This window comes from Micropterus dolomieu, linkage group LG23 (genome assembly GCF_021292245.1).
Source record: "Micropterus dolomieu isolate WLL.071019.BEF.003 ecotype Adirondacks linkage group LG23, ASM2129224v1, whole genome shotgun sequence".
NCBI classification, from domain to species: Eukaryota; Metazoa; Chordata; class Actinopteri; order Centrarchiformes; family Centrarchidae; genus Micropterus; species Micropterus dolomieu.
Window position 1 is genome coordinate 29,980,191 of NC_060172.1, and position 20,815 is coordinate 30,001,005.

At 38.8% G+C, this 20,815-nt stretch overlaps 3 protein-coding genes across 5 annotated transcripts in view; 1 reads left to right on the forward strand and 2 right to left on the reverse strand.

Annotated features, from left to right (window-relative positions):
* Positions 1-1,200: 1,200 nt before the first annotated feature.
* On the reverse strand, positions 1,201-3,020 carry atp5l (ATP synthase, H+ transporting, mitochondrial F0 complex, subunit g). Its single transcript, XM_046039086.1, has 3 exons — positions 2,862-3,020; positions 2,303-2,463; positions 1,201-1,402 (listed from the first exon to the last, which is right to left on the reverse strand). Exons 1-3 carry the CDS (start codon positions 2,911-2,913, stop codon positions 1,304-1,306), a joined length of 312 nt encoding a protein of 103 aa, XP_045895042.1. The 5' UTR covers positions 2,914-3,020; the 3' UTR covers positions 1,201-1,303.
* A 327-nt stretch (positions 3,021-3,347) lies between these two features.
* pdzd3b (PDZ domain containing 3b) lies at positions 3,348-11,294 on the reverse strand. Of its 2 annotated transcripts, none has more exons than XM_046039083.1 (11): positions 11,160-11,294; positions 8,820-8,844; positions 8,213-8,277; positions 7,890-8,101; positions 7,586-7,790; positions 7,369-7,505; positions 5,808-6,012; positions 5,522-5,718; positions 5,066-5,275; positions 4,764-4,970; positions 3,348-4,670 (listed from the first exon to the last, which is right to left on the reverse strand). In XM_046039083.1, exons 1-11 carry the CDS (start codon positions 11,191-11,193, stop codon positions 4,635-4,637), a joined length of 1,533 nt encoding a protein of 510 aa, XP_045895039.1. In that variant the 5' UTR covers positions 11,194-11,294; the 3' UTR covers positions 3,348-4,634. The 2 variants fall into 2 exon arrangements, with proteins under 2 accessions (XP_045895039.1, XP_045895041.1); XM_046039085.1 differs by lacking the exon at positions 11,160-11,294 and adding an exon at positions 9,073-9,711.
* Positions 11,295-17,931: 6,637 nt separating this feature from the next.
* Positions 17,932-20,815, forward strand: part of cltca (clathrin, heavy chain a (Hc)) — a 41,155-nt gene continuing 38,271 nt past the window's right edge. For both annotated transcript variants that reach the window (XM_046038809.1, XM_046038810.1), the window contains exon 1: positions 17,932-18,236. In XM_046038809.1, coding sequence (XP_045894765.1) covers positions 18,195-18,236 — 42 coding nt within the window. In that variant the 5' untranslated portion in view covers positions 17,932-18,194. The remainder of the gene's footprint in view (positions 18,237-20,815) is intronic.

The following is a 20,815-nucleotide window of genomic DNA, read 5'->3' on the forward strand; positions in this document are numbered from 1 at the left end:
TGGAGGGCTGTGCGGCCCCCCAAAGAAATGCCACCCCACACCATTACTGACCCACCGCCAAACCAGTCATGCTGGAGGATGTTGCAGGCAGCAGAACGTTCTCCACGGCGTCTCCAGACTCTGTCACGTCTGTCACATGTGCTCAGTATGAACCTGCTTTCATCTGTGAAGAGCACAGGGCGCCAGTGGCGAATTTGCCAATCTTGGTGTTCTCTGGCAAATGCCAAACGTCCTGCACGGTGTTGGGCTGTAAGCACAACCCCCACCTGTGGACGTCGGGCCCTCATACCACCCTCATGGAGTCTGTTTCTGACCGTTTGAACAGACACATGCACATTTGTGGCCTGCTGGAGGTCATTTTGCAGGGCTCTGGAATTGCTCCTCCTGCTCCTCCTTGCACAAAGGCGGAGGTAGCGGTCCTGCTGCTGGGTTGTTGCCCTCCTAGAGCCTCCTCCACGTCTCCTGGTAGCGTCTCCATGCTCTGGACACTACGCTGACAGACACAGCAAACCTTCTTGCCACAGTTCGCATTGATGTGCCATCCTGGATGAGCTGCACTACCTGAGCCACTTGTGTGGGTTGTAGACTCCGTCTCATGCTACCACTAGAGTGAAAGCACCGCCAGCATTCAAAAGTGACCAAAACATCAGCCAGGAAGCATAGGAACTGAGAAGTGGTCTGTGGTCACCACCTGCAGAACCACTCCTTTATTGGGGGTGTCTATTCCATTTGCACAACAGCATGTGAAATTGATTGTCAATCAGTGTTGCTTCCTAAGTGGACAGTTTGATTTCACAGGAGTGTGATTGACTTGGAGTTACATTGTGTTGTTTAAGTGTTCCCTTTATTTTATGTGTGTATGTGTCTCCTGGTTTTCTCAGCAGACAATTTTCCACAAGAATGTGATTATAAAGTAAAACCCACATGAGGGTCCTTGTAACAGACTGAGTTTGTCTAATCACAGTCATCCCATGATGTCATTTTCACAGCAGACACAGATGTTACCAATACAAATAATGATATCTCCGTTGTCCGACAGTGAGCCAGCATGTACTATACCAAACCCCTGAAACTAAAGCAGCTAAATGGAATCCGGCCATCGTCCACTCTATGAATACCAAAAACACTTTTGTATTTTTGTCACACTCATTTGTTAAATAAATGCATGTCATTAAATGCAAGGAGTCACAAAACAAGATGTTTTTTGGACAATAGACATCTGTTTATTGGTTCCCAGGATTCTTGCAAGAAGTTGAGCATACAATGCTCAAGAGAAAAAAAAAAAAGCTTATCAGTCCTAAATTTAGACATCATAGCCAATGATGCCTCCTTTGCCAATGCACTCTCCAATGTAGAACCACATCAACACTTCAGTGGCCACCAGTCCATTCCTGAAAGCATCCTGTGAGGAAACAAAACATTGAATTAGATTTGCTTCTGGAGAAATGCATCAAGCTAAATCTAAGATTAGCCACAGATGATCTTCCTGTCATTGTTTTTCTGGAGGATTGATTAAATCATGTTTTCATTTCATACAGCAGACTTTACCAAAGAAAACAGAATAATGACATAATAAATTCTCAAGTGTTTCAGATTGCAGAACATCCCCTCAAGTTCCACTCTATAAAACCTCTAAACCCATAGTACATTATAGTCAAAATCTTTTTTCTATAGACTGATGTGATCTATGTACTGTAGATCACATTAGCTGATTTGCCAAGGTTTTGTGAGCTGCACAGCTGAGATTTTGGTCTCCACCATTTTCATAAGAAAATGTTTTCTGATATAAGTTTTTTTTTTCCTTTTAAAGAAAACAGTTCTCAGAGATGTCTCCTGAGTGACCAAGGTATTCTTTCACAACATGGTATATTTTAATGCTGAAACATTCTATTCACCTCCATTGATTCTACAAGGATTAAGAATATAATATTTTTTGTAAACCTTTGTGATGAATGACATTTACAATTGAAGAATACTGCACACTGGTTTACAGTTCACCATGGTAGTGAAATCTTCATGGCAACAGAGTCTTCGGGATATCATAAAGTATCCACTTCTCATTAGTTTGAATGTTCCCTACAGATATTACAGTCTAGTGTTCTCTATGAATGTAGGAGACATGTCTTGAGAACCAGCTCTGAAGTCGGTATGGGACATAAAAAAAAAAAACATAATTTAGATGCTTGTGTTTTCAAATGATATGGCATGGCATATTTTTAACCAATTACTGGAGATGTACATAAGTTCTATTTATACACACAGAAAACAATCAAACACAACAAGGTCGTAATAGCACACGCACCTTTACTGTTGTCTGACCGAGACGTCCTGTCTGGACACCCTTGATGAGGTTTGTGGCCCCCTCGATGGCCTTGGGGATCTCGGCAGGGGAAGGGGGGACAAGTTCAACACGGGCATAGTGCCAGAAGGTTGCTAGCCGGGGTTTGGAGTAGGTGACAGCGGCTAAGAGAGAACAAACATTGCAATTACGACTCTGTTGCAACTAAGTTAGCTTTGAGCAGCAGAGCTCCCTTGCATGCTGATTAGTGGCGTTAGCCACTTAGCTTTAGGGCGTTTGCTAATTGAGTGTAAACAATACAAATAACGCGTGCCAGCTAGCAGAAAAGGAACGTAGACAGAGCAAACAAAACAACGTGAAATCTCATTTCAGTGTTGTCTGCACCGAGTAGCATTAGCTAACGTTATAGCCTCTACATTCAATTGATGGCTGGGTCTCGGGTGTAATTGACAGCGTCGGCCGAGGTGACGTTAGATGTTGTCAATAAGGATGATCCTACCTTCACTTAAGTTCCCCATTATTGGATAAATGTTGTAACTTAATAGCCACCAAATCAACTTACCGCCGACTAGAGTAGGTACTTTAGCGACCAGCTTTTGCATTGCTTGTGCCATGTTGACGTGTTTGTCGATGCTAACTGCTTCCCCGGCTCCTGCTAGCCGAGTGAATGTCACCTCCAGGACCAGGACCCGCGACTGCAGCTGACCACAGAAGTGCCTGTACAGAAAGAGCCTGCAGTGCTAACATTTGTTAAGAAATATACTCTTCTTGTATAATTGTAGTTTACATTATATGATGACATGTTTATTTGTCATACAACATTTGGACGCCCAGAATTTCAACAGAATTATATTCCCACTCTCCTCACAGTGTTTAGCCTTATAGTTAAGTTAGATAATCCATTATGAGTCAATGCACAAGTTACATTTTGCCAAATGGCCTCTAGAGGGCGCAGTAATCTGTATTGTTATGGTGGATCATAAACAGTATTTAAATACATTAGATAAAGATAATTAAAAAGGACATTAATTAGACATGTAAATAGGGGTTAAAGTGTATTTATAAATTTATTTTGTTCTTTATTTCAGAAGGGATCATGTACGTTAATCAACATCCAAACAAAATATAAATGCTCCCGAGTTAGCCACAGACTAGTTTTCATCGGCTTATACAGACTGCATATGGAAACATTTTATAATGTAGTATACTATAATATCATAATACCCTTTAAACATTGGCTATTCAACAAGAAACAATGACATATCATATTAAGGAAATTTATGAGATCCATTCTGGGTCAAGTAGGCTATACCTTTCCAGGCTAAATAACTGGGAAATTGATGAAAGTAACAGCACATAGACTATACTTGGGAGGGACAAGGTCATCACCCCAGAGCATGATCTGTCCATCAGATCACATCTCAGCCAAGAGCCCAACTCCACCAAATGATGTCATGGACAATCAGATGTCTAGTGTATTTGGTCAGATCAGTTACATGAAAATCTTGATTACATACGTTGTGCTTTAACACTTCACATCAGCACTTTCACAATTGTTTAAAACTTGTATCATGTCATGTTTCATGTCATGTTTCACATTGCCATTTTGTGTGTTTGTAATATGTGTTTAGGCTATGTCATTTATGGGAGTTCAACATGGCAAACGGTTCTGAATATTCATATTCATATTATTTTAGCTACATTTGAGTTATATTCTCAATTCTTAAAACACATACACATAATCCTCCACTCACATCCAAAACAATACAATTTACACTTTTTATGTAAAATTAAAGGGCCATACCTGTGTTTTTCCTTAATTATCATTAGTACTTAACATAACTGCTGAACACTTTCAAAATGAAAATGTGTTTGGTGTCGAATGTGTTTCTTCTTTCACACAGGCACTGGGTTCTATTCATCTCAGTCCAATAAGAAATTTGGTTTATAGATGTTATGGTCCTTTACACTGTGGAACATTTTATTTATTCAGTATTTTATCTGATTGTGATCATGTGTGGCAATTTTTGTCTAAAACTAAACGTTCTACATCTATAGATTTATAACACTGAACCAAAAGACATTTTCATATCACACTACAAAATGTCTTTGTGAGTTGACACTGTTACAGTTTCATCTTGTTTATTGTATCTGTTTCATCACGTGGATTCCTTTGTGAAACCCCGGGATTAGATTAGATTAGATTAGACCTCCACGGCCAATATAAGAACAACAACAAAAGTTGAGTTTTCTTGTTCAACTCAGTCTGAAGTCTCTTGTGTTGGCAGTATTGTCTGGAAGAATGTCTTCAGAATTGTGTGAGCATCTTTGTTGCTTACAGGAATGTAATCTCATAATTTTCATCCTCCTGCTGAGATACAAACAAGAAAATGAGGTAAAGATTATATTCACCGATTAATTGAAACATAGATTATGTACTAGGTTGTTTTTTTACTTCACTCACTGTTAAATCTTTGGTAGGTGAGCTAGTCTGCTTCAACTTGTTGTAGCTAGTTTTATCCATGACTAGTAAGGTAAGAAAATGTCCTCCTTCCTTCACAAGCATAATCACATCTTCCAGATATTTTTCTTCCACATTTTGTCCATTGACTTCCATCACCACATCACCCACTTGTAATCCTGTTTTGTACCCAGAGCCCCCAAATGCCACCTACAGGAGAAAAAACAAATCTACCAACACATTCGACAAAAATGTCCAGTAACGAGGTAATGTTCACCAAGTGCAATACAGCACTTCATCCCCACCTGGCTAATGAAGGTCCCAGCACGCTTTGGGACACAGCCCAGGTTAAAGCCAAACCCCACAGGGCCTTTTTGAAGAGAACAGTGCCTAGGCTCGCAAGAGCCATCTACTTCTTTTTGTGGGGACTGCTGTGCTGCAGAGGCTGGTTCGCTGCTCTCCTTTTCTCTCTCATCAGCATCATCCTCACAGAAGAGAAGAGGCGATAGACCCAACTGTAGAAACAAAAATAAGGAAAGAAACCGTAAACCCTGACTCTTATCTGATATGAATTGCGTTTAGATGTAGCTTCCAAATATATTACTGATGTTTATATCTTCATCTCCATTGTTTAAAGAAACATCTGATAAATCATTTTTTGTTTAGCTTGGACAATGTTGGGGTGAGCCACATCTCAAGCATTTGGAGAAATAAAATCTAAATAAAATTGTGTTTCCTAGCATGTGGAAAGTGATGCCTACCTGGGTGTAAAACTCCATCCCCTGGGGAGTGATGGTGGTGAGGGAGACTTGTTGTCCACTCAGTCTCACTCTCTCTACAATCTCCTCATGTGACAGTGATTCCACTGACTGTCCATTGACTTCCAGCAGCAGCTCTCCATCGTGCATACCTGCCCTCTCTGCTGGACTGCCACTTTCCATCTTACGCAGAACATTAACTATTATTGGAAAATACACAGATATTTTAGTCGAAGACTAGACTCTGGAATGCTTGTGTTTGAGTTTTACGCTCTATTTGTCCTCTCACATGTGCGTCCTGATGGCGCCTTTTCCAGCCGAAGTAAGAAGCCGTAGCCCTCAGGCCCAGAGATCAGGTGGAGTTTTCTGGCTCTATATGGCAGGTTGTGTGGAACAGCCATGGTGGGCAAGATGGGCATCCCCTGTCGCATGTAGGTCTTCTCACTCTCACTGTCAGTCACTAGGATGGTGATGTGATTGCCACTTTTTTTCATCTACAGCAAAACATTATTTGTTACAGCCAGACAAGGCTGGAGAACATCAATCTGGTAATTCTTAGTGGACCTATTGTTTGTATCTGCCGAGCTGCTGAGCTGCCAAGCAACGTTACACTTACTACAAACATGCACACAGCTACACACACACACACACACACACGGTGAAGGAAGATTGATTCAACAAATGAGTGATACAGAGTGAAATTGTAAGTTGTTATTGATTATTGCTTGGTTAACTTTAGCTACATTTACTTGATGTAATGGAAAGGGATAAGAAAGGAAAGGATATTTTAGTTGACTATGGAAAACACTAGGTAGCGTGAACGCCATTGATAAAACCTATCTATATAGCCTAACAATGTTGTTGTCTGTGAAAACTAAATGTCATAGTGTCCCTGTTAATGCTGTTGTACCAGTATATCCTTCAATTTATTGACCAGATATTGGAAGATATTTTAGAAGAGAGAGAGAGAGAGAGAGAAAGAGAGAGAGAGAGAGAGAAATAGGACATTGGCAGGGCAGCTGATTCTGAGGTCAGCAGTGGTCTACAGATCTAAGGAAATGTGCGTTGTTGTTTTTTTCTTCTAACAGTAGGCCGCAGTTGGCAGGTCTAGGTACCAAGGCATATCCTAAACTAAATTATTTTATAATATTTATTATATATGATATCTTCTGATCCACTTAAATTTCTGCATTTATTGGCTTTAATAAATTAAATAAATATGTAGATGTAAATGTAGACTAGGCTATACATGATCATATACCCACAGATATACAAACACACAGATTAATATAATATAACATAATAAAATAATATAATAAAATGAAAGCAATCATGCATACATACTCCAAATCTTTTATACCTTCCGCCATCAGGTTATTAAATTCAGACAGTAGCCACTCTAAATAGGATCCTTATCAACAGCTTACATGATAAAGTATTTGTATGCAAGCCAAACTACAGAGCAAAATCACACTCTGATTAAACCAATCTACAGTGCAGTAACAGTAATTAGTGTAATTTAATAGCATTTTTCAGACATGCAACTTATCTAATAGAGAGAGGAATTAGATATGTCATTACATTATCACACATTTGCATGAGCAGACAGATAGCATTTAAGTCATTTTTGTTAAATAGAGAGGAATTGGAAAAGGAGAATATGGCTGTTGCTTTTTACTTAACATCTTGGCTTCTTCAGTAACAAAGACAGTAGACAGTAACAAAAGATGCGAGCGCAAAGATTTTGCAAGCCTCCCCTCCCCGTTCAATCCTAGTGACATCCCTGTTTAATAACCAGTTTTAGAGTAAATGTCAGCAAATTAATAATTATTAATAAAAAGACTTCATACCATCTTGCTGAGTGCAGAGTGTGTGAGATCAGACACTGTTGCTCCATTCATCCACACCAGGTGATCTCCTTTACACACCCCTGCCTTTTCAGCTGCACCTCCTGCAACCAGGCTCACAGAGTAGCGACCTTTCTCTCCTGCAGAGCAGAAACACGAGGAGCAACTGACTAACACTGCACCGACATCAATTAATCTCGTACCTTGAACTCGTGATTACCTTCCATTGGTGTGAAGTTGATGCCCAGACCTGTGACAGGATCCCTGATGATGTGGCAGAGTCTGGGTGGCTTGCAGCCCTCGCACTTATACGCCATGACCAGACCTCGGAGGTCTTTACCACGGGACACAGCCTGCTCATACTTCTCCCCATCCAACACTAATAAACATAACTGGTGTCTGCTTAGCGTTATCTTCCTAGCCACCTGATTCATAAAAAGGGAAATACATTAGTTGCTGTTAGATTCCCATCAGTTCTTTGGAGATGCCTCTGACAATTCAATAATGCAGGGAGGTCATTTTACCTCTGAGTGAAGAACATCGTCAACAAAGCAGTTGTTGACTTCCAGAAGCCTGTCTCCATCTTTAAGTCCACTGCGCCCTGCCACCCCTCCTGACACAACATTTCTGATTATGTGACCCTGGTGTCCCCTCTCCACCCGCAGATGGAAGCCATAGGACTCCCCTCCCTCTCGTTTAAGAACACACAGATGTGGGCTGGGTGTCGACATAGGGTCTGAGCAGGAAGAGACAGAAAAGTGCTGTCAAACTTTAGAGTGACAGTTCTGTGTTTCAGACCTCATGATCTGAAACACAGAAGATCATGAGAAATGTGTGTGCAAGATACCTGCGTCGTCTGTGATGACCATCACTGGGTTGTCTATTCCCTCTTTAGGATTAAATGTAAATTTCCTGCAAAAGGAGTAGTAGAGACATTTGACATAAGTGTTCGGGTTAAACTACTGACTTTTAAATTTGGTACGAGTACAAAAAAGAACAGCTGTGCACTTTAAACCTGCAGCATATTTTGTTTCTAATTTTCAACCAACATAATCAATAATTTGCATCAATTACAATTAGATTACAATTTTTAGTGCAGATTAATTGCATAACCTCACCTGTATTATTATTACAATAACAACGGCATAAATCTATCTGTGCACAGTAGGCCTTATCTTATCTTAGTAATCTTAAAGATTACTCTGTTCCAAAAGTCGACATGTCAAGCCAAGTCATTTATAATTGCAAAGCTGCATATACTAAACATTAATGTTATATGGTTTGGGGGGTACGTGAATGCTGTAATTCTGTTCAGGCTAAATGTCTCTAACTTTATTTTTATTGGTAGCTGTATAGTGTTCACATTTCAGTTTGACCTGACTTTGAAAAAATGACGAGGCTATTTCAGAATGTATGAACACTGCTGTAAGCAATTAGATGAAAAGCGTACTTACTCTGTTGAACCTATTTCCATCAAACCTTAAAAAACAGAGATCAAATAAATGTAATGGCTGTCGGAGCATAATATTTAGGTAGTGAACTTCAACATTCACACATTTCCAAACATATTTACCATATTTGGTAGAATAGTGTGATATGGTTACCATATTCATTTTCAACAGATAACAATGTTCGACGCAGCAGCACAAAACATACATCATCAACATTAACTTTCATTTGCATTATGATATATTGATTTGAACTTACAGCTCTGTGAACGTCTGCGTGGTTCTGTCTGCTAAACTTGTGAGGTACCAGCTTATTTGAGCCTTGGATGACATATGTGCTGAATACCAGCAGAGGCACCATAAAACAGGGCTTGACTTTTGTGATTATCTTTAGTCTTTGTACTCTCTAAACAGGGAGGGGATTAAGGAACATTAAAAAACCTTAAAGTTGCAAAAGTCTGATGAATATGTGACAGATAATCAAAACTTTTGTTTCTTTGTGGTTGGTGGCTACATTATTACACCAGGATAGCTGAGATAATGATACATTGGCTGTGGAAAAATACACTTGAGCCTTCTGATAAAAAACATTCTGATACACAGAGCGCTGACCCTTGTGCCATCATGCACCGAGCAAGCGTCAATCAAGGGCAAGAACAATTTAAATGCTGTTCAAGCAAAATAGTCAGTTCTTGACACCTCATAGTTTTCCAAAACATTCCTCTTACATGAAGGGCTGAATCATTATTTGAACGCTTTAATCATATATATCTGAGTTGAGTGTGCAATTCCCATTTGCGCAGATGACATTGCTTTATATTGTGTTGCTGACTCTGTCTCTCCAATTAGCCATACAGAAATTTATGCACTTTAATGCACTACAAGATGCACATACTAATATTAAATTAGCGTTAATGAAAATAAAACACAATTCATGCAATTCTCTAGATGCAAAGATACAGATTACAGTAACATACATTTTTCCAATTTTTAGAGTCACAGAATGCCAATATCTGTGCATCTGGCTTAATGAGAAATTAACATTGAAACATCATATAGTAAACCATAAACTGTGACTGAAAATTAGCTTAGTGTACAGACACAGAAGCAGCTTCCATTTTAGCTGGTGAAACGATTGTTGAAGCAGTTTTCCTCTCAGATATGGATTGTGGGGATGTCATCAGGCTGCTGCCTCGACTCAAGGCTAAAGACTCCATTTACCTCTCTGCTCTCAGGTTCATTACTGCACTCACCACTGCACTTTGTATGATAAAGTTGGTTGGCCTTCCAACTCTGAGAGAAATAATAACTAGTGGCACTTATTTATCTCCCTTGTTGTTAAATTGCCATATATCATCCTTGCTGTTCTGGCACAGTGGCCTGTAATTAGCTGCTCCAGTGATTGGTTGATGTTCCAGCAGCCTTGAACCACAGCCGATCCTGGAAAACCTGCCTTTGCTGTTAGTGCAGTGTCCTCATGGAATCATGTTTTCAAAAAATCAAAACACACCTTCCTACCTCTCTGTGTAATTGTTGACTCTGTCTGTCTTTTTATTATGTTTCTATTAACTGACGACAGGGCTTTGACATAAAAGAGCATGTATATGCTCAGCCAACCTACCCTGTATAAATAAAAGTTGAATAAAAAATAAATAACAAAAATAACTGGTTCCCGGTTGCTCATCCTACCACCATTAGAAGGACTGAAAATGTCTCAAACACTAAAATAAAAACAAACCGTTGTTTGCAATAACGTAACACATCACATCTACACGGCAAAGCAGCCCCTCTCCTGAATAGCTTATACCACAGGCACTTTGGTGTGCTAATGGGTCACTGTTTGCTTTTCCCCACCATAAATCTTGTTTTAAATGTACTCGGGCATAGTTGTTCTAAATAAACAAACAACAAGCTGGTGAATTTCAACCAGGGTCTGCTGAATAATCACAACCTTATTTCATAAAGATGAGAATTTGTGGGTGTAAATGGTGATCACAACAACTGGAAAACAGCATTTTTAAATACATTTTTATGTACTTGGAAGTGCTGTTCAAACAGATAGAGTCTACTTGTTCAACAAGTATAGAAACCAAGTAAAGTGTTCCATTCAAAATGTCATTAGACACAAAGACATAGACAATGACGTGATTTAAATTTGATCCTAAATGCAGCAGAATAAAAAAGAGGGCACAGGCATGAGAAATACACTGAGAGTTCAAAATGTCAAAACAAAATGTAGAAATACGGTAAAATACACAGACAAGAAGGACAACATGGATGAGGCAGCTCAAATAAGATAGCTGGAAAACAAAAATCAGGACATTGTGAAAGGTTTGAATGTGTTACCTGTATTTGATCTCATGTTGTGTCTCTTACCCATCAGCTCATCAGTCACACACCACACAGAGTGACAACCGCGGGAGTACTGAACACTCAAAAATTTATTCTGACCCCAGAGAGACTCCTCCCTTTGAGGGACACCAGGCTTAATGTTTAATCTGTGTGTGAAATTTGAAGCACACATACCTGTGTGTAATTTCTGCTTTGTATCGTACCGTTGACAAAGAGTATGAAATGCATGAAAAGACTGTTCCTTACAGTGCTATCTCAATGAATGACTTGCATCTTGTTATTGTGAAAAAAACTATCTGTGCCTGTTCCCATGAGAATCACATACGAGCCTGACTGTCGGCGCCAAGGTCAAACACTCAGTGACAAATGGCACAAACAGATCAACATTCCAATAAAAATAACAGAGTAGTGATTTGCAGTTCAGCAGAAGTAATTGTTGCCAATGCACATGGTGAGCATGACTAAGAACTGATATACTGGAAATACAGATAAAAGAAGGATGACGGAGAGTGATGAGAAATCAAAACAGTCGTGTCTATTTCACTTGAAGGTATTGGAGAGAGGAGCTTATTAAATGGATTCATAGTTTTGTCTAAGGTGTACAGTGGTGTTTATAATTCTAATATGTACAATAGTGTCTGCTCGATAGCATGTCTGCACTCCTGTATAATTTTGTACATCTGCTTTTTTATACTGTGAAGTGCATTTTATATTTCACTGCACAAGCTCCCCACCCAGTGTTTTCCCTGTGCGTTTTTACCGATTATTGTTTATTGTTCTATTTAGCACTGTAGTCCATGTGACATGAAATTTCGTTCCCCTGACTATACATATGCGGAAATGACAATAAAGCTGTCATTAAGTAAGCCATTTCATCACATTTTTCTCCTTTTCCCATTTTTTAACTAAATTGATTGCGATGCTTCTTTGTCAGCATCGTTGCTCACATTTCTCTGGAAAACATCGTTACAGGAGATATGAGGAGATGGATGTGATGACTTCCAGCATCTTGAACGTTTATATGAGCTCAGGTTTTCAGAAATGATAATGAGTCAAGACCCTCAACTCCGATCTGCTTTCCTGTGTTCTAAAACCTCGAAAAAGACAACAGTAAAAGATCAACATTCCTGGTAAACACCATAGTTTTAACATGAAAATTGGAATATCTGCCCCAGATTTTAGCCGTAACTTATTAATAATGTCTGACCAAATACAACTCAAATACCATAAACTGCGCCTCCCACCGCACACACATGCTCATGGCATGACCTCTCACATACTGAGAGTGTCTCCCATGAACTTAGGCAGCGACAGTATGTGCACCTCTGTCCGAACAAAAAGGTTTTATGTGGAGAGATTATCTTTTAATACAATCCCAGCACCCATTATGGTTTATTTGATCAGTTTCAATAACATTCCACCCAGGACTGTGAGTGTATGGCTGTGTGTGCATGTGTGTGTAGATCCACCATGCCAAGTGTCACCAAAGTGTCACAAACCTGAATTGTTCTTCTTCTTTTTTTATTTGTCAGGGACTTTGCAAAAGAAACACATTGTAACAGGTTACAATAACTTGGGACAAATTTGTAGCATAAAGGGTTTCTGGCTAAAGCTAATTTGCGCCCCCTTTCCTTCAGGTTATGAATGTGATTGCAGTAATTAATTTGGTGTCCAGAAAACCTTTTTGGTTTGATTCAAATTACAGGTTATATTTGATGATGTTTTAAAAATACACCTCTGATTGGAACATTTGGTTGCTTGATTATTAATAATATGCGATTCCTTTACAAGGCAGTTAGGTGTTTTGGAGAGGAGAACTTGCTGCAATTCAGGATAAACTAGACAGGCTTGTACAGAACTGGCACTTCTGCCTCTGAGCATGGCAAGTATTCAGATGTTGTTAGGAAAGCACTGTGTGCATTGATTAGGTCACAAAGCCACAGAAGGTGAGACGCTTACTAGTCGTCAGTTCACCAAGATTCTGACAGTAGAGTATTCTAGACATTCAGTGCCACCTGTTGAGCACACGGTACTATTGTATATTTCAGGAATTAGATATGCAGTTTATCATCATGCTTACAAGTGCTGTACAAATTCAACTGCACCAAAAACATACAGTTCCTATGATAGAATCATTCATTTGAATGTGAGGATAAATGCAAGACTTCAGCAAATCAAAACAGTATCTGATTAAAGTCAACAATATCTAATTGAAGCCTCATTCCACTAGATGGCAACAAAATCTAAATAAAACCTACACTGAAAACAGTTCTAACCATTTCAGTTGAAATTATATATAATTTCAATTAAACATGCTAAGGAACATGTATTTATTGTTACTTGATCATGTTCCAAAACTGGTGTCAAGCTAAGTCAGTCACAAGCTCTGAACCTCTTGTGTGTTTATTATTTGGGAGAACAGGTTTGACCTCCCTACTGTACCCTACTGGTTTTGAATTGTGATTTTTACTATGATGAGGGCAGCTGACTCATACATACATGTAACCAAATTGCAAAGACAGCAACAGGTCCCTCCTTAGGTTGGTATTTGTAACCCATGAAAAACTATCTTGCAAGGTGCAAAGGCCCACACACAGTCAATTAGTAACTTCACCGCAACTGATGTTCAAAGGTTAGGATACAATATTCTGTGTTTTTTTTTTAAAAAGAAATGAAAATATGTGACTGAAGATGATTTCTGCAAGCATTATACAGAATCAGAATCAGAAATACTTAATTGATCCCCAAGGGCATATTTGTTTTGTTACATTTGCTCATGTGACAAGACATTCAAGAAATAGAATACAAATAATAACAATATAAATAGAAAATGTAGTAACATAAAAATAAAAGTTTGTAGAATTATGTAAAGTATACTACAGTATGTGACAGAAGTGTGATGATGAATAAATAATAGTAATAATTCAATTCAATTCAATTCAGCTTTATTGGCATGAATGTCAAACAACAATATTGCCAAAGCTATAAAACAAATACAAAAGAACAATTCATTTTATACAGTTTATTAAATAAAGTCAATAAAACAGTAAAAGTGTGTTTTTGAGTGTGTTAAAATAAATAAATAAATAATGATGATGATGATGATGATGATGATGAGTACTGATAATGTTGAGAGCTGTAGTGGATTTAAATCCTTAAAGAATCCTTAAAAAAATCCCCAGCATGTCTTACAGTTAAATTTAGCACATAGACAAAATGTTGTTTACAAGTTTACAATAGTGGTATTACCTGACAATGAGAGAGGAAGCTGAATGAACTTGAACCTGCTAAATGACTAACACAAAGAGAGAGAAATAATAGAAAGTGTATTTGTGCACAGTATGTTTGTGTGATGGCACTCCCCTGACCTCCACCTTCTTAAAGTGGAGAATGACAGAGAGGAGAAGGAAAGAGAAAGGAAGAGAGAGAGAGAGAGAGAGAGAGAGAGAGAGAGAGAGAGGACTTCTATGGGACTTTTCAATCCTGGTTCTGGATCCAAGTTTCAGTCCCGCTCAGTCATCCCTATTGGGATCCTCCCAGCCACAGGAAGACACAGAGCTCCCATCTGTGCCTAAATCCTTGCCAAAGCACTGGAGTGTACTAACGGTCAAAAATCTGTAATGGAGACAGTTACCTTTTTGTAAGCCTGATCCCACATCTCTCAAGTCCAAGCATGGCTGCTCTTCTGTGGACCTCACTTGACTCCTTGTTGGAGCTACCGGAGATGAGATGCATTAAATACAGATGAGGACTTCCTGATAGACAGTCTGTGAGGAAAGACCAGAGCAAATGCTGCAGAACTACCAACACTGCCCTTCGTATTGCATGGAGCCTCAGGCTAATCTCAGCCTCATGTGGGCCTGTGTGACATCCTTGCAGAGAGTCCAAAGGCCACTCTTTTATCGTGACACACACATGGCTTCTCTGTTAGTGTCTGTGTCTTGTGTTTCCTCGGTCTGAGAATCCATGGCAACAGGAGCGTGAATGGTCTATTCAGGATTGCCTCCACCACACCCTCTGCCTCTGAAACTATAGATCAGCAAACAAATTGTACAGTTGGTTTGGTCCAGGTTTATTAGGCTTGGTCCCAAGTGGAAAACAAATCTCAACAATTTAGTCTCAGAGGAAAAAGAACAGGCAAACTGCTCCATGCAATCCTCTGTCATCTCAGCATCTCAGACTTGTCTCCTTTGAAATTCATACATTTGTGTCAGCTTTTTAGAGGGGGGAATCCTCTATTTTTGAATGTAGTGGGCTAAGATTTGTAGCAAAAACATTGGTGATAAATATAATTTGTGTGTTTTAAATGATAAAACACACAATAATTGATAATTGATAATTGAACACTCTGTATTCCTTTAACATGAATAAGGTTCCGTTTACGATGCAGGAATTCTTTCTTGAATGTTTTTGCAACTTACACATCCAACCCCCAACACTTCCTCTTAACATTTGATTGTGAAATGTGGCTTTTTTGTTTGAGCAGTTTTGGCCAGAGGATCCATCTGGGTGGATCACAATCACAATCAGAACAGATGTTGTCTAGTTTGACTGTGATGATCTTGGACGGATGCTCTTTGGAGAATTCATTATTATGACACCACAGAATAACAAAGTAATAACATAATTCTTAGCCCAATTTGATGACATTTCATTTTTGTTTTTAAAACTAACTTGATTTGTTGTCTGTTAATGGATCTGCAGTGAAAGTATCTAAATGCACAAGACTGATGTTACACTTTTGAGTGTTTAGACCTGATGTACTTGTTCGCCTCTAGCAATTGGTGAAAAAGCTGAAGTTGAAATTGGATTTTTATTTTAGAAACAAGTTATGTTTTTCCTTTGAGGCCAAAAGGAGACTAGTTGCTTATGTCTGTGTTGGACTATGGCGATGTTATATACATGCATGCATCCAAGCAAAGCGTACACGCGTTTGACACTGTCTACCATGGAGCACTGAGGTTTATCACATATTTTAAAGCCTTTAATCACCATTGCACCATTTATAGTCTGCATTGTCCACCCATAGACTTGACCACTAGCATACTTTTATTTATAAGGCTGTTTTTGGTCTGCTTCCATCTTACCTAAAGATCTTCATCCATGAGAAAAGCATCGGATGATCCTGTCTTTTTGGTTCCACATCTTTCTCCTATTTTCTGTCCCTAAAGTCTGTACTAAATTGCCTGAATCTTGGGAGCTGGTCTCACTGGATGCATTTAAAGTAAAATGACTTGGTAGGCACATCTGGCTGTAGATGTTTTGAAAATGTTTGTCCTGTAATTTATTATTTATTTTCATTGTAAATTGTTGTATGAATGTTTTTATGTCTGCAACCCTGATAATTGTGCTGCTGCTTGTCTTGGCCAGGACACTCTTATAAAATAGATTATTAATCTCAATTAGACACCTGTAACATAAAACATATGTCTGCACTGCTAGTAGATATTTGGTACTGATCTGATTCTTTCATGTGTCTGGCATCTCTGTACCAATGTTTTTAGATTGACTTAATTTTACTGTTATTATCCAGTAGATATTAACACAATGAAACTGCTATAGTATAGTATTCTGGTTTGTAGTTTTACGCTCCCCAACTATTATAGAGACAAATATCATGTGCTGATTTTCCTTAGACCACTCTTTTCTTCAGAGGCCATAATTGCTGGCTCAACAGAATGACATCTCTGCTAAAAGGTCAGCTAGTATGAGGCATGGTTTTCCCAGCATTCAGTTTTACATTGAGCAATAAGGTTACATCCTCTGCCAACAGAAATTGTGGTTGTAAAAAAGGGAAATGATCACTTGGGTGCACACTCCACCCAGCAGATATTGCATGTGTCTGACCAAAACACACAAATCCTGCTTACACACTTCAATGAAGATCATTATTTTATAGCCTATAGTTTTATTCTCTGATTTTCTTGAGAGAATGACATGAACTGATTCTTATTTCGAACATTTGAAGTTATATTTTTGGTGTAAGAAGATACATTTGGTTCTCAAAAAATGCATATTTTGCTTTGATTGGAAGCTGGGGCCATGACATGTTAGTGGGCGTAGGACAACTATGTCAGCATAAAAAAGCTGCCTGCTTGTCTTCCTGTGTAATAAATGCTAAATTATGTGTAGTGGGACACTACCACACACATACTGCATGCACATGTTTATGTACATATAAAAGGTTTGTCATTTACATTTTGACAGCAATGTGGGTCCAAATCATCACTATGGGTGAAAGTTCATTCCTTTAAGTGAATTATGGATGGTTACCAGTAATCTTTAACGAAAGGCAAATAAATCAAGGTTTAGCAAGATTTATTATGATATGATAAGAGCGAATGCGAGGCATGCTGACTGAGAGCATATGAAATTTAATTTATATACAACTATTAATGTTGAATGGGCCTAGATGGTTATTGAGCGCAACATAACGTTGAATTTCTGGCTTGGGTTCAGAGTGTTCTGATTGGCTGAGAGGAACAAGTGTACAACACGTAGGACTGACGTGAATTTAGAAAGACGAATGATGTGGCAAAAATCAAAGGGCGAATAGAAAGAAATAGTTCCAGTTTTACACTTGTTCTTATAGACTTGTATGTTGAAGTCTAGTGACGCTGTTTTGTATTTGAAAGAGGATATCATACACTGTAAATTTACCAATTAAATAGTAATTATACAAGCCATAATGCACTTTAAAAAAAAAGTTAGACTGCATATTCATCCGCCTTATTGAATGCACTTCCATTTCCGGGATGTTTTCTCTGCTGACCAACCTCCACCGCCATTGCAGGTCCAGGGAGTCGGTGTAGTGGCAGTCAGTCGTTAGCCAGGGAAAGCCCGCAAGTAAACAGTTTAGGGACGAATAAAAAAGTACTATCACACGGACAGTACGTTTTACACAAAGCTTAGAAAAAATTCATTTGGACTTTAGACCAGAGGCTCCCTGGCTGTCCGGCTAGGATCTGAGAGAAGAAGCCGTAGTTTGTTAGCATTAGTAGAAACCGGAGGAGAGAGAGAGGAACCGCCATGGCTCAGATCCTGCCTATTCGCTTTCAGGAGCACCTGCAGGTACGGATGAATGAATGGTTAGATTGTTAGGTAAAGTTAGACTTTAAGTGGCAATCACTACGAGATTCTCTGTGTCTCCAGAGACTTTTCAAACACAAGTTAAGGATTGCTAACAAGCTAAGTTAGCTTAAGCGAGCTATGCTAACTAGCTTGGCAGGGTGGATGACGTTTATCTTAGTTAGCATCTAGCCTTCTTGCTAACGCTAGCCACCCTTGTTCATGATATAAATGACGATAGTCTGCAATACACAAACAGAATGTACATACTTTACATATTGCTATTAACTCGTAATCAGAAACGTTGTGTTAACATAATCCTTCCTCGTGTATCGACCATGAACAAATTTCTCTCTGAAAAAGTATTTGTTTTCCCGGAGCAACGTTAACGTACACACAAATGCTCACTGCCATGTCAATACTGCAACGAGGATGAGTATTAGAATAGCTGTAAATGTAATAAGTTATTCATTATCTTATTGCCTCTACTGAGTCGCATTCTGTAGGTCACGTGTCATCACGTAGTAATGTGACTGATTAATGGAAAAGTGAAAATAATAATTTTACTTTTACAGGTCACTTATTGATGTTGCTTTGACAGGTTGTAAAATATGCGTCGTCCTATAACTTTGAAAGTGATTATCAGACGCCAGCAGCATATCACGTTGGATGGTTGTAGAAACGGTCATGTGGTGTGTTGGTCTGACCCATGTTGAATGACTTTTCCAAAGTTCTCTGAGGCTCAGACATTTACTGATAATGACTTTTGTTTCTATTGTCGCGTAAAATCTCCCTTTGATACGGTACTAAAGCTGGTATTACAATTTCCTTAAACTAGACAAGGTGTTTTCCTTGATTGTCCTGCTCTATGTACTATCTGATCTGTGCTCACTTCTTGGTTTAAATGGCCACACCTTCAGTACAACCCCAATAAAACTGCCATTTGGTCAGGTTGAGGAAGTGGAAACATTCATTGCTCTCTAAGCTTGTGGATTCTGTAATTCTGGCTTTCAAGATGTAATGAATAAATTATAATGACTTTTTGTGTTGCAGTCTAGCTTCAAATGAGAAATTTGTTCGGGATGCCTCAAGAGAATAATTTATTCAGTCATTTTTACTTTTTTTTTTTTCTAGCCCAGGCAAAAAACATAAAGCTTTGGGCCTCACAATGTTATGACATTGATTACTTTGGACAAACTGTAGAGAAATTATTTGTGTTTCAGGCTTTTCATGTTGTTTATGTAGTTTTCCTTCATTGATATGAGGCTCTGTCTCAACACTTAGAATAAGTAATAGTGTTTTGACACTGATCTGATGAGGGGTCATAGGTCAGGGTCAGTACCATTGGAGTTGACTGTGACTTTCAGTATCTTGCTCAGTGACAGCTCAGCAGAGTGAATATTTGAACCCATGCCTTTTGATGTTATATTTTACTCCTGCTACTACGAAACTATCACCCTTCTTACAAATCATTTAGAATAGTGAGGTTGAGTAAGGTACTTGTAAGGTACTACTTCTTGTTCAAAAAGTGCTGTCCATAATGTTAAAGCAAAAGACATGTGCAACAATTCACCAAAGACACAATGTAACACAGCAGTCTGTTATTGCCATCTTAGTTTATGTGACAGCAGTTGATGAGTTAATATGTGTAGGCCTAAGAGATTGTATGGAGATTGAGCTTCACAAAGCTATGCAGAGGTCTTTTGTGCATACAGTTACAATAAAATGATTATGGAATTATTTTTGACTCCTTTTGTTAAGTCCCTTTGATTGCCGGAGTGGGAGTGAAAGGAGAGCAAAATACAAGTGGTGAATTACTGTGGGTACTGTGCATTAATATTCAACTAATATTTTATCTTCAGCCAAGGGAAAGGGTTGTGCAAGCAAGCCCAGACACTATATATTTGCAGTGAAATTATACTAGTAGCTTGTTGACCTTCACACTTGTTGATATTTTCTAATTTTATGTACTCTTTTCGCATAATAACTTATAGCATTTTATTCAGATTACTTACAGTACCGCACTGTAGTTGTCAGTGATATGAACTGCCAGGCTGTGACTGAAGTGTGCTTTCCCTGATTTATGTCATTGGCACGTCACAAGGTCATTTTGTGTGACTAATCAACTCCCAAGGGATTTCCTGCACATATCACTAATGCATGACCTGCATATGCTGTTTCATACATGTTTCACAGAATACATCCCTTGAGCAGATCATGCAGAATATTAGAGCTGGCAGAAATGACCTAAAATCTACATCAGGATAAATTGTGAGAATCACAAATGTATTTTCTGATGGGTTTGTGCTGAGGAGATGTCTATCCATTAATCTCGTGGGCTGTCAGTTTGTCAGGTACTATAAGATGCTGGCATGGCTCCTCACAAGAGCTCCCAGGAAGCAGGAAGGAAGTTCTCCTAGCTTATTGGTACAGTAGAGTCACATTAATCATTTACCGTATCCACATTTTGAAGATAAAACTTACACATATGATTATCTAATTGACATTTCGGTATTAGATTTCTCTGGATCTAGTGTAGGGCGCTAATATACAGAGCCAGCTGGCTTTGGCAGCTTAGAAGC